Source organism: Pipistrellus hanaki (assembly GCF_964339955.1).
Source record: "Pipistrellus hanaki genome assembly, chromosome: 9".
Taxonomy (NCBI): domain Eukaryota; kingdom Metazoa; phylum Chordata; class Mammalia; order Chiroptera; family Vespertilionidae; genus Pipistrellus; species Pipistrellus hanaki.
The window spans coordinates 7,883,112-7,895,757 of record NC_140511.1 but is presented as its reverse complement, the minus strand read 5'-3'; the positions used below and the strand labels follow the sequence as shown (position 1 = coordinate 7,895,757).

General features: G+C 66.4%; 1 protein-coding gene across 1 annotated transcript in view; it reads right to left on the bottom strand.

The window, feature by feature from the left end:
* Window positions 1–12,646, bottom strand: part of BCL9L (BCL9 like) — a 29,132-nt gene that overhangs the window by 2,213 nt on the left and 14,273 nt on the right. The window contains 9 exon segments of the mRNA XM_084895556.1: window positions 74–346; window positions 634–2,917; window positions 3,004–3,088; window positions 4,800–5,004; window positions 7,722–7,843; window positions 8,397–8,592; window positions 8,595–8,714; window positions 8,717–8,778; window positions 9,752–9,851. Coding sequence (XP_084751682.1) covers window positions 74–346; window positions 634–2,917; window positions 3,004–3,088; window positions 4,800–5,004; window positions 7,722–7,843; window positions 8,397–8,592; window positions 8,595–8,714; window positions 8,717–8,778; window positions 9,752–9,777 — 3,373 coding nt within the window. The 5' untranslated portion in view covers window positions 9,778–9,851.

Sequence of the window (12,646 nt, the reverse complement as noted above, 5' to 3'; positions counted from 1 at the left end):
CCCGTCCCCCGCCCCCGCCCCCTCCCCGCCCCGCCCCCTCCCCGTCCCCCGCCCCCGCCCCCGCCCCGCGCACCTGGCCCGGAGCCCGGCGGCGGGGGCAGCAGGGGCCGGTCGGGCAGCAGCTCGTCGTCGGAGGTGGCGATGGTCTTGATGGCGTTGTGGTAGAGCGGCGTGGAGCTGGGCATGGCGTACTTGGACATCTGGGACATCATCAGCGACAGGGGGTTCTGGGAGGGCGCGGGGTCCGGGGAGGACGTGAAGGGCAGGCTGGGGTTCAGGAGGCCGCCGGCGGGGTTGGCGGGCGGCGCGGAGGAGCTGCCCCGGGGGCCGCCGGGCGGGAGGGCGCCTGCAGGGAGGCAGCAGCGCGACGCGGGTGAGCCTGGCTGCTCGCACTGGGTGCGGGAGACTCAGCCCCCAAACCCCCACCGCCCCTCAGGCACACCTCCTCCAGATGTCCCACTCAACACGGCCTCCCACTGTCCCCGTGGGGCCCAGGCACCGGAGACCCAAGTGTGACCCTCAGAGTGCCTGGGGGCTGCAGTGTTCCCGGGAAGCACAGCAGAGCCGGCCCCGCTGTCCCGGCCCCCCCCCATCGCCCGCCCGTGAGCCCCTGGAGACCCCACGCCGACTCACCCTGCTCCAGGCCGCCCAGGGCGGAGGCGGAGGACATGCCGAGCGGCGGCTGCTTGTTCGCGGGGACCCCGGGGCTGGGCATGGCTGTCTTGGGCGAGGCCACCCAGCCCGGAGAAGGCACCGCCATGGAGGGGGACTTGAGCCTGCTGGGGGAGCCCGTGGGCGAGCGGGCGCCGAGTGAGGAGCCCAGGACCTGGGGCGACTTGAGAGGTCCCGGCGGGTTGGCAGAGGGCAAGGGCACCATCTGCGAGGGGGTCTGGGGCGACTTCAGGTTGGCAGTGGGCGAGGTGACCAGCGGGGAGTGCACCTGGCTAAGGGTGGGCGACTTGAGGTGCCCCATGCCCGGCGAGCCCAGCTGGCTAACACTGATGGTGAGGTCCGAAGGGCGGCGGCCCAGCGCCCGGCTCGGGGCTGCGTGCACAGGCCCCGGGGGCGGGTTGGACGCGGGGGGCAGAGGCATGTGGCTGAGCCGGGTGGTGCCCACGTTGCTCATGGGCACGGAGTTCTGATCGGGACTGAACATGTCCTGGGCGCCGCCCATGTCCTGCGGCAGGGCCTGGTAGGGCCCCTGGCCCCCGGAGAAGCCCTGCTGGCCCTGGCCGGGGAACTGCGAGGGCAGCAGCATCTTCTGCGGGCCGCCCGCCAGGCCGCCGCCGGTCTGCGCCCGCACGCGGGCCAGGTCCTCGGGGCCGAGGCCCTGCGGCCCCAGCATGTCCCCGGGGCCCCGCATCTTCTGCGCCATCAGCATCTGCTGCTGCGGCGTCATCTGCACATTCAGGTTCATGTTCATGTTCATGTTCACGTTCATGTTCATGTTGAGGTTGCCCGGCCCCAGGGGGGCGTCCACCTCCCTCAGCCCGGACTGCCCCATGGGGGGGCTCAGGAGGCCCCGGCCTCCGCCGAAGTCCATGCCCATGGGCGTGCCCGTCAGGCTCTCGCCGCCCGCCATCTGCCCGGGGAACATGGCCGGGTCCATCTGCCGGTGCGCCTGCATCACCCGCTCCATGTCCACGCCCTGCCCGCCGCCGCCGGCCATGCCCAGGGGGCGCGGCACGCCCAGGGCCCGCTTCTCCAGCAGCTGGTGCCGCAGCAGCTCCTCGCGCACCCGGGGGGCCATGAACCGCTCCGCTTCGCCCTGCCCACCTGGGTAGGGCACGGGGTTCTGAGCAAAGTTGCCGGGCCCCCCCATGGGGGGTAAGTCTTCGGTCCAGCCCATGCCCGGCCTCACAGGCCTCTGCATGGCATTCATAGGCACCTCCATGGGCATGCCCTGCATGCCCCCAAAACCGGGCACCCGCTGCATCTGGTTGCCTGGGAAGCGGGGGCCGGGGAAGGGAGGCCCGCCCCGGAGCTGGATGGGGTCGTGGCCGTCCATGGCGCCGCGCAGCTGGGCGCCCATGCCGGGCGGCCACGGGTCCCCGGGCTTGCTGTGGTAGGGCGGCGGCGGCCCCCGCACCATCACGGCGCCCATGCCCATCACGTCCTGCAGCGGGCGGCCCCCGTGGAGCCCGATCTGCTCCTCCTTCCGCCGCTTCTCCTCGTAGTACTCCTCCTGCAGCTTGCGCCAGGCCACCTGCTCGGGCGTCAGGCTGTCCTGGCCCAGCCTCTGCATCATCATGTTCATCTGCTGCCCCATGTCCCCGCCCGGGGGCTGCCCCGGCACCTCGTGCTCCAGCGCGGGACCCCCGAGGCTCTGCGTCTGCGAAATCATGGACTGCAAGGGCTCCTCGTACTTCTTCAGCCCGCCCGGAGGGGCCGCCGCAGGCTGCGGGGCGGCGGGAGGCGCTGGTGCTGGGGGCCCGCCCTCGCCGGCGCCTCCCGGGGGCCCCTTGAGGAAAGGCTCGGTCTCCCCGCTGCGGAGCAGCAGCCGTTCGATGTCCCGCAGCGTCTGCAGCGAGCGCTCCCGGTGCTCCAGCTGCTCCTTGGACAGCCCCTCCGAGCCCAGCAGGCCGCGCTGCCCGCTTCCCGGGGCGGCGGCCTCCCCGAGGAGGGCAGGGCCGGGGGCGCCGCCGGGCTCTCCTCCTGGAGGCAGCGGGTTGTTGGTAGCAGCTGTAGGGGTGCTCGGGTGGGTCCCCCCAGTGCCCCCGCCTGTGCTGGCAGCTCCCACGGAGTTGGGTGTCAGGTCCTGACTGGTGTCCTCAGGGGGCCCCTCAGGAGGCAGAGCGGGGGGGGCACTGCCAGGGGCGGGGGGCGGCGGCGGCAGTGGAGGGGGCTGGGGCTGGGGGGTGCCTGCAGACGGTGCGCTCAGGGGGAGCGGCTCCGGGGTGGAGAGCGCCTTGGGGGCCTGCAAGAGGACACAGGCCGAGCGTGAGGCAGGGGCGCTGGCCCAGGCGCTGCCACTGGAGGCCCGGCCCCGCAGCGCCCTCTCACCTGGTCGAGCTTGGCCCGCGGCACGTTCTGCTGGTGGTAGGCCAGGATGGAGTCGGCCCGGCCCTGCAGCACAGCCTCCGCAGCCCTGCACGGGGTTCGACACGACAGCTCAGGAGACCGAGGGCCCCTCACTTCAACACCCAACCAAACATCCAACCCGACCCACCCAACCCTACCTAACCCGACCCAACCCACCCACCGAACCTGACCCAACCCCCCCAACCAACCTGACCCAATCCAACCCAACCCACCCAACCCTACCTAACCCAACCCAACCCACCCACCAAACCTGACCCAACCCCCCCAACCAACCTCACCCAATCCAACCCCCCCAACCAACCTGACCCAATCCAACCCAACCCACCTAACCTGACCCAACCCACCCAACCAACCTGACCCAACCCACCTAACCCTACCTAACCTGACCCAACCCCCCCAACCAACCTGACCCAATCCAACCCAACCCACCTAACCTGACCCAACCCACCCAACCAACCTGACCCAACCCACCTAACCCTACCTAACCCGACCCAACCCACCCTAACCCTACCTAACCCGACCCAACCCACCCACCGAACCTGACCCAACCCCCCCAACCAACCTCACCCAATCCAACCCAACCCACCTAACCTGACCCAACCCACCCAACCAACCTCACCCAATCCAACCCAACCCACCCTAACCCTACCTAACCCGACCCAACCCACCCACCTATCCTGACGCAACCCACCCTAACCCTACCTACCTGACCCAACCCACCCAACCAACCTGACCCAATCCAACCCAACCCACCTAACCTGACCCAACCCACCCAACCAACCTCACCCAATCCAACCCAACCCACCCTAACCCTACCTAACCTGACCCAACCCACCCAACCAACCTGACCCAACCCACCCAACCAACCTGACCCAATCCAACCCATCCCACCTAACCTGACCCAACCCACCCTAACCCTACCTAACCTAACTCAACCCAACCCAACCAACCCTACCTGACCCAACGCAACCAACCCTACTCAACCAACCCAATACAACCTAACCAACCTTACCCAACCAACCCAACAAACCTAATCATCCAACCCAACCAACCCAACAAAATATAACCAATCCAACCCAACCAACCCGATCCAACCCAATCAACCTGACTCAACCCACCCTGACCTGACCCAACGCAACCAACCCTACCCACCAACCCAACACAACCTACCCAACCCTACCCAACCAACCCAACACAACCCAACCAATCCTACCTAACACAACCTAACCAACCCTATCCAACCAACCCAACACAACCTAACCAATCAACCCAACCAACCCGATCCAACCCAATCAACCTGACTCAACCCACCCTGACCTGACCCAACGCAACCAACCCTACCCAACCATCCCAACACAACCTAACCAACCCTACTCAACCAACCTAACACAACCTAATCAACCCAACACAACCAAGCCAACACAACCTAACCAATCCAACCCAACACAACCCAACCAACCCACCCCAACCACCCCGACCCACCTCACCAGAAGCAACCCTGACCCACCCCAACCCAACCCAACCCAACCCAACCCAATCAACCTTACCCAACCATCCCAACCCAACCTAACCATCCAACTCAAGCCAACCCAACCAACTCAACCCAACTAACCCAACCCAACCCAACCAACTTGACCCAACTAACCAAACCCAATGCAACTTAACCCACCCAACCCTGGCCCCACAGACACTCCTGCAGGACCCCAGGCTCCAGGTTGCTGCATAAAGAGAGCCAGCACGGTCTACAAGTCACTTACGTGTTGGCCAGGTGGGTGGTGAAGACATACACGAATTGTGAAGGAGGCTTTCCAGGGACACCACCGCCCCCAGGGGCATCTGGCCGCAGGGCTGCAGGGGGTCCATGCGGGGGCCCTGGGGCACTGCCCTCACTGAGGGGAAGCTGGGGGGCCTGGCCAGGACCCAGCTGCGGGGCCGCCATGGCAGGGTCTCCTACATTACAGTCTGCAAGGAAGGGAAGGGAAGAGGGTCAGCAGTCTACATTTAGAAAGCAGAACGACTGGGCACCCCCTCACCAGGCGGTGCCAAGGGACAGAGGTTCACTGTGGAAGGTGTTACCATGGGCCTTTCCCTGCCTGTTTTCCACACACACTTGTCCCAGACCAGTCTGTGAGCAGGACGGGGACCGTGTGGAACGAGAAGAAAGGGGGAGAGCCATGCTAAGGACCAGGTTTGGACCCCGAATGCAACATGCAGAGCATCTGCAAAACCTGCCCTCAGCCCTGCTCCGTCCTCATGCCCTGGTCTCTGCCAGGGGAGAAGGCAAAAGGGTGCGCCAGCGGAGGACTCAGACGATGGTGGCTTTTCACCAACTCGCTGGCTGTGTGACCTTATGAACAAGACACTTAGTCCCTCTCAGCCTCAGCTCTCCTGTCCTGCATAAGGGGTAGTCAAAGAAATCTTTTTTTAATTTTTTTAAAATATATTTTATTGATATTTACAGAGAGAAATGGAGAGGGATAGAGAGCTAGAAACATCGAAGAGAGAGAGACGTCGACCAGCTGCCTCTTGCTCACCCCCTATAGGGGATGTGCCCGCAACCAATGTATATGCCCTTGACCGGAATCGAACCTGGGACTTTTCAGTCCGCAGGCCAACACTCTATCCACTGAGCCAAACCGGTTTCAGCAAGAAATCTATTTTTTGTAACAAGTTCAAAAGCAAGTTACAAGCTAAAAAAACCACTGGGGCTGGTTGGTGTGGCTCAGCAGTGGTGCCAAGAGGTCACTGGTTCAATTCCCAGTCAGGGCACGTTGTGGGCTCAATCCCAAGTAGGGGGCATGCAAGAGGCAGCCAATCCATGATTCTCTCATCATTGATGTTTCTCTCTCTCTCTCTCTCTCTCTCTCCCTCTCCCTTCCTCTCTGAAAAGCTAACATTGTTCTAAGTACGTTATATGTGCCAACTCACCACATATCAAACCTATGAGGTAAATATTATTTTTATAGGTGAATAAACCAAGGCCCTCCCCCCCAACTTATACAAATAATTAGTGAAAACCTGGGCTATAAACCAAGGTGGTCTAACTGAAGAGTCTGTGCTGTTCCCTCTGTGTTCTATTGCCCCACCATTGAGAACTCTTTGAGAGCCTGGCTGGCATGGCTCAGTGGTTGAGCACTGAGCCAGAAACCAAGAGATCACAGTTCGATTCCCAGTCAGAGCATAAGCCAGAGCGTGCAGCAGGCAGCCAATTGAGATGTCTCTCATCTATGTTTTTCTCTATCCCTCTTCCCTTCCTCTCTCTCTCTCTCTCAAAAAAAAAAAAAAAATCAATAAAAACATTTAAAATAAAAAGCACTCTTTGAGAATCTGGTGGCAGGCAGTACAACTAAAATAGTAATAATGGTTGCCTTGGTACTGAGTATGAGGCGTTAACATCTTCTTTGTATGTCTCTGTGTCTCCCGGCGTTTTCCCATGGTGCAGGCTAGCATTGTGAAAGCAAATGTGATACTCAACCAGCGTGGCTCAGTGGTTGAGCCCTGACCTATGAACCAGGAGGTCATGGTCGATTACCAGACAAGGCACACGCCCAGGTTGCCAGAAGCAGCCAATCAATGATTCTCTCTTATCATTGATGTTTCTCTCTCTCTCCCTTTCCCTTCCTCTCTGAAATCCATTTTTAAAAATTACTTTTTAAAAAGCGAATAAAGATAGAGGAGGGGCGTCTGTCCTTAGAGGCAGTGACCACCCCATCTGTCAGGGAAGGCTCAGCCGGGGCTCCCTGTGGGGAGACCTGGGCCCAAGACAGTTAGTCCCAGCGGCCGCAGAGCTTCGTTCGGTATTCGATCCACGGGCCCCCGTCCCACAAGCACCTGCCGCGCTGCTTCCTCCCCGGGGGCGCTGCTTCCTCCCCGGGGGCAGGCACCGTGGCCACAGTCGCGTGTGAGGACGGACTGCCACACAGCAGGGCCTTTAGGCAGCTTGGTTTTTCCTCCCTTCTAAGCCCCGCCTTCAACAAGTTCAGACTGAACCTTCTCTGGCTGGTTTCTTATGCAGTAAGCTGTTTCACCTGCCCCCGCGCGCACCCATAACAAACCAGCTGTCAGCTTTGAGGGAAGGCACCGAATAAACGTGTATGGGCATCCCAAGGGCAGGGCATGTCCCCATCACATGCCCAGAATAAGGAGTGGGCAGCCACTCACACTTTGTCCGGGGATGTATTCTGGGCACTTGCTAGGAGCCAGTGAAAGGTCAGGGAGGTGCGCCAGAGACACAGCAGCGTTAGCTCACAGCCTGGGGCGGCCTGGACCACAGAGCCACTGTCCCACGCCAAGTGATGCTGGACTCTTGCTGCCCTCCCTCCAGTGACCAGCAGGTGGCAGCACAGGCCAGCAATTCATGGAGGTGTGCCGGTAAGTGGAATAACCAGGAGGGGCCACCTGGTTCACACACACACACACACACACACACACACACACACACACACACACACACCTCGGTCCTTAGGAAAAGGGGCCACTGAGCAGCTGGAAGGCCGGCAGCGCTGTCCCAGTGGGGGGAGCAATGGTCTGGAGGTGGATAGAACACAGGGGCCTGGGCTCCTGGCCCGCGCTCCCCCTGCGCGGGCTCAGCCCTCTGACGCCCGGGGAAGGAGGAAAGCTCCCTCAGGCGCGTCCCCCGAGGGCAGCGTGGGCGCAGCACCGGGCGCGCGGGCACTCACTGTGGGTGGCCCCGATGGGCTTGTCGTCCTCCTCGCTGTCTGGCCCCGAGCACCATTCGTCTCCGCTGTACGGCTGCTTCCGCTCCAGCACACAGCGCCGCTTGCTCCGGGGCGCCGCCTCTGCTGGCCGGGCGCGGGCGGTCAGAACCCGTGCCGCCTGTCCGCCCCCTCCGGGCCCATTCTCCCAGGTTCCCCAAGGCGGTGCCCAGGCTGTGGGCCTTCGCCAGCCTTGGCCCCCACACCACCATTTGTTTCTCATTTCTCTCCAGCCGCCGGCCTGCCTCCCCTCCCCCTGCAGCACCAAGCACAACTGGTTCTAATTAAGCGGGGGGGCGGGGGGGGCTGCTACTCTTCCAGGATAGTGGCTGCTCAGCAGCTCCCACCAGCCCCAACCAGGAGGCTCCTCCCCAGCACCTCCTCCTCCCCTAGGGGCTCTGGTGGGACGGCAGGAGGAAGACGCTGACTGGGAACCCCACCACTGGGTGGCCCATCATGGTGGCACCTGAGGCCACTCCCAATCCTGGAAAACTACCGGCGGGGGGGTGTAGTGGTAAGAGGAAGTGCCGGAGAGAAGCGGGGTGAGGACTGGGAAGGGGACAGAAAGAGGGGCTCTGGGCAAGTGTGGGCCTTGGGCTGTGGAGCAGGCTGGACTCCTGGGACCAGGAGACGGGTACCTTGGCCTCGGGGTCCAGAGAGGGCGTCCCCGCCTCCCGCTGCTCTCCGGAGTCCGCAGACACGCTCCGCTCCCGCTTCACTTTGCCCTTGAGCGAGCTGAAGGGGGGCGCCCCGGCCTGGGCGCTCTTCAGGCTGGAGTTGCTGGGTGAGATCTGGCTGGCCTTGGCCCCATGGCTCCCCGCCCCCACACCCTTGAGCCCAGGTTGCAGGTGGGTCCTTGGCTCACATTCTGGTGCTGGGATTGGGCCCCACCGTTCCCTGTCTTGCCGTGATTGGTCAGCTTATTTTCTGGGTGCATTGGTTTGGAGGGGGCCGGGGGCAGTGGCCGCGGGGCGACAGTGGTGGGCTCCCCGGAGCTTCTCTCCTCCTGGGGTGGGGCAACCTGGGAGAAGGCAGAGACAGGAAAGGTTGACGGTGACAGGGGCTCACACGCCTGCACTCCCACTGCCCCTCCTGCCTCGGCCCCAGGAGGGGAGGAGGGTGAGTGGCACCTTAGGGTGCCCAGCTTATCCCTCCTCCTCCCGCCGCTCCTCAGACAAGGGCTGATGCCATTCACCTTGGAGAGTGGCGATGGGGCCACCTCACCCTCAGGCCCCACAGCTCAGAGGAAAAGCAGAGCCTCTCCTGGCAGATCCACCCCCACCCAACACCCTCACCCCGGCACCTGCCCACTCAGCACCCCTCCTCTAGGGCCTGCGTCTGACCCTCCGCGTGCCCCGCACCAAGAGGGATGGGCACGGGCCTGGGGTCCCTCCCATGCCCAGGCTGTCCTGGGAAGCGGGGAAAAGCACCGCCGAGCGGCTGGTACCCCCTGGCCAGACAGCTCCGGAGCGGGGAGCCCCGAGGCCGGGCAGGCGGAGCGGGGAGGGAAGGGGTGGTGTGCGGAGCCGACTGGCGTGCAGCTCACAGCCAGGATTCCAAGGCTGTGGGCCCTTTAAGATCCAGCGGGCCCCCGCCCCCGCCCCCTCCCCGGAGACCTATTAATAGCCGCTGGAAAGATCACATCACTGGGGGAGGGCATCCATCCCATTCCACACCAGCTCAGATTCACTCCGGCTCCGGCCGCAGCGCCTGGCCTGTCCGCAGGCCCCTCGGGGGAGGCGCTGCCACCCCTCCCCGGGGCCGGGGCCAGAGGCCATGGGCACCCACAGTGGGGGGGGGGGTTCCACTCACAAGGTCTCTAAGCCCCGGGGCCAGGCACCAGGCGGGCTGGGGCTCCGGGCTCAGGACAGGCCCCACTCCGAGCCCTGGAGCTGGGGCCCGAGGGGGGTCCCCGAGCAGCACCGCTCAGCCCTGGCTCCTGCCCCCCTTCCCCACACGCCACGCACGCCCCACCCTCCATGACACCCACACACCTTGTCTTGTTAGCCAGGATCCTCATGGCTCCCCGCACACAGTGGGGCTGCGCCCCCTGCGTGCCCAGGGCCCAGCTGGCACTCGGTACTGGAGCAGGGACTGCAGCAACAAGCCCCAAAGAGAAAACTTGTGACTTGGGGAGGGGGCAGGACCCGGCAGCCCTACACCGGGGCCTGGGCAGGGTGGTGGAGGGGGGCTGCTGTGGGGTCTGCCTGGAGGCCAGTCCCGGGCCCCGCCCGCTCCCCCTGCGGGGCGCTGCCCTCTGGCTCGGCCGCCGCGGGCAGGGCCCTGGGGAGAGGGTGCAACCGCCCGCGGCCCTGGCCCGGGCACTCTCCCCCGACACCCCGCCCCCCTGGCAGGGAGCCCCCCCAGACAGGGAGCCCCCCCCCCGGACAGGGAGCCCCCCCCAGGCAGGGAGCCCCCCCCCGGACAGGGAGCCCCCCCCGGCAGGGAACCCCCCCCCCGACAGGGAGCCCCCCCCCCGGACAGGGAGCCCCCCCCGGCAGGGAGCCCCCCCGGCAGGGAGCCCCCCCCGGACAGGAGGCCCCCACCCCGGACAGGGAGCCCCCCCCCGGACAGGGAGCCCCCCCCCCGGACAGGGAGCCCCCCCCGGACAGGGAGCCCCCCCCCGGACAGGAGCCCCCCCCCCGGACAGGGAGCCCCCCCCCAAGACAGGGAGCCCCCCCCCGGCCTGGGAGCCCCCCGGCAGGGAGCCCCCCCCCGGACAGGGAGCCCCCCCCCCCCGGACAGGGAGCCCCCCCGGACAGGAGCCCCACCCCGACAGGGAGCCCCCCCCGGACAGGGAGCCCCCCCCGGACAGGGAGCCCCCCCCCGGACAGGGAGCCCCCACCCCGGCAGGGAGCCCCCCACCCCGGCAGGGAGCCCCCACCCCGGACAGGGAGCCCCCACCCCGGCAGGGAGCACCCCCGGACAGGGAGCCCCCATCCGGACAGGGAGCCCCCACCCTGGCAGGGAGCCCCCACCCCGGCGGGGAGCCCCCCCAGACAGGGAGCCCCCCACCCCGGACAGGGAGCCCCCCACCCCGGACAGGGAGCCCCCACCCCGGCAGGGAGCCCCCCACCCCGGACAGGGAGCCCCCACCCCGGCAGGGAGCCCCCACCCCGGACAGGGAGCCCCCCACCCCGGACAGGGAGCCCCCACCCCGGACAGGGAGCCCCACCCCGGCAGGGAGCCCCCCACCCCGGCGGGGAGCCCCCCCAGACAGGGAGCCCCCCACCCCGGACAGGGAGCCCCCCACCCCGGACAGGGGAGCCCCCCACCCCGGACAGGGAGCCCCCACCCCGGACAGGGAGCCCCCACCCCGGACAGGGAGCCCCACCCCGCAGGGAGCCCCCATCCGGACAGGGAGCCCCCACCCTGGCAGGGAGCCCCCACCCCCGGACAGGGAGCCCCCCCGGACAGGGAGCCCCTCACCCCGGACAGGGAGCCCCTCAGACCCCCCCACACACCCCAGCGCAGCGCCCCTCCAGGGCAGCGGGGCGGGGCTGCGCCCGGCGGGCGGGCGGGCCCATGGGCGGGCGGGCCCGGGCGGCCGCTGGGCCAGCAGCCGGCGGCGGGACGGACTCGCCGGATTCCTCCCGGATTCCTCCCGACCGCAGGCATGCGGCCCCCGCCCCGCGGCTCAGCCGGGGAGGCCGGCCGTCCGGACAGCAGCCTGGCCGGGCTGTGCGGTGGGGGCGGGCCCAAGCCTGACCCCCACGGCCCGAGACAGAGGCAGGCGGGAGCCACCAGCCCTGCCGGGGCTGCCTCATCGGCTCATCGCACAGACGGGAAGACTGAGGCCAGCCCGGAGGAGGCCTAGGGCCTAGTCACAGGCCATGGGTGCACCCCAACACCCAGCACAGCCTGCCGCCACCCCCCCAGCTGATCCTGGGGGGGGGAGGGCAGGGGATGGGGAGGGGAGGGATGAGGAGGGAATGGGGAGGGGAGGGGAGGGATGAGGAGGGATGGGGAGGGGAGGGATGAGGAGGGATGGGGAGGGGAGGGGAGGGATGAGGAGGGATGGGGAGGGGAGGGATGAGGAGGGATGGGGAGGGGAGGGATGAGGAGGGATGGGGAGGGGAGGGATGAGGAGGGATGGGGAGGGGAGGGAGGAGGAGGGATGAGGAGGGATGGGGAGGGCAGGGATGAGGAGGGATGGGGAGGGGAGGGGAGGGATGAGGAGGGATGGGGAGAGGAGGGATGAGGAGGGATGGGGAGGGGAGGGGAGGGATGAGGAGGGGATGGGGAGGGGAGGGATGAGGAGGATGGGGAGGGGAGGGATGAGGAGGGATGGGGAGGGGAGGGATGAGGAGGGATGAGGAGGGATGGGGAGGGCAGGGATGAGGAGGGATGGGGAGGGGAGGGATGAGGAGGGATGGGGAGGGGAGGGATGAGGAGGGATGAGGAGGGATGGGGAGGGGCAGGGATGAGGAGGGATGAGGAGGGATGGGAGGGCAGGGATGAGGAGGGATGGGGAGGGGAGGGATGAGGAGGGATGGGGAGGGGAGGGATGAGGAGGGATGAGAGGATGGGGGAGGGCAGGGATGAGGAGGGATGGGGAGGGGAGGGATGAGGAGGGATGGGGAGTGGAGGGATGAGGAGGGATGGGGAGGGGAGGGATGAGGAGGGATGAGGAGGGATGGGGAGGGCAGGGATGAGGAGGGATGGGGAGGGGGAGGGATGAGGAGGGATGAGGAGGGATGGGGAGGGCAGGGATGAGGAGGGATGGGGAGGGGAGGGATGAGGAGGGATGGGAGGGGAGGGATGAGGAGGGATGGGGAGGGGAGGGGAGGGATGAGGAGGGATGGGAGAGGAGGGATGGAGGAGGGATGGGGAGGGGAGGGATGAGGAGGATGAGAGGGATGGGGAGGGCAGGGATGGGAAGGGATGAG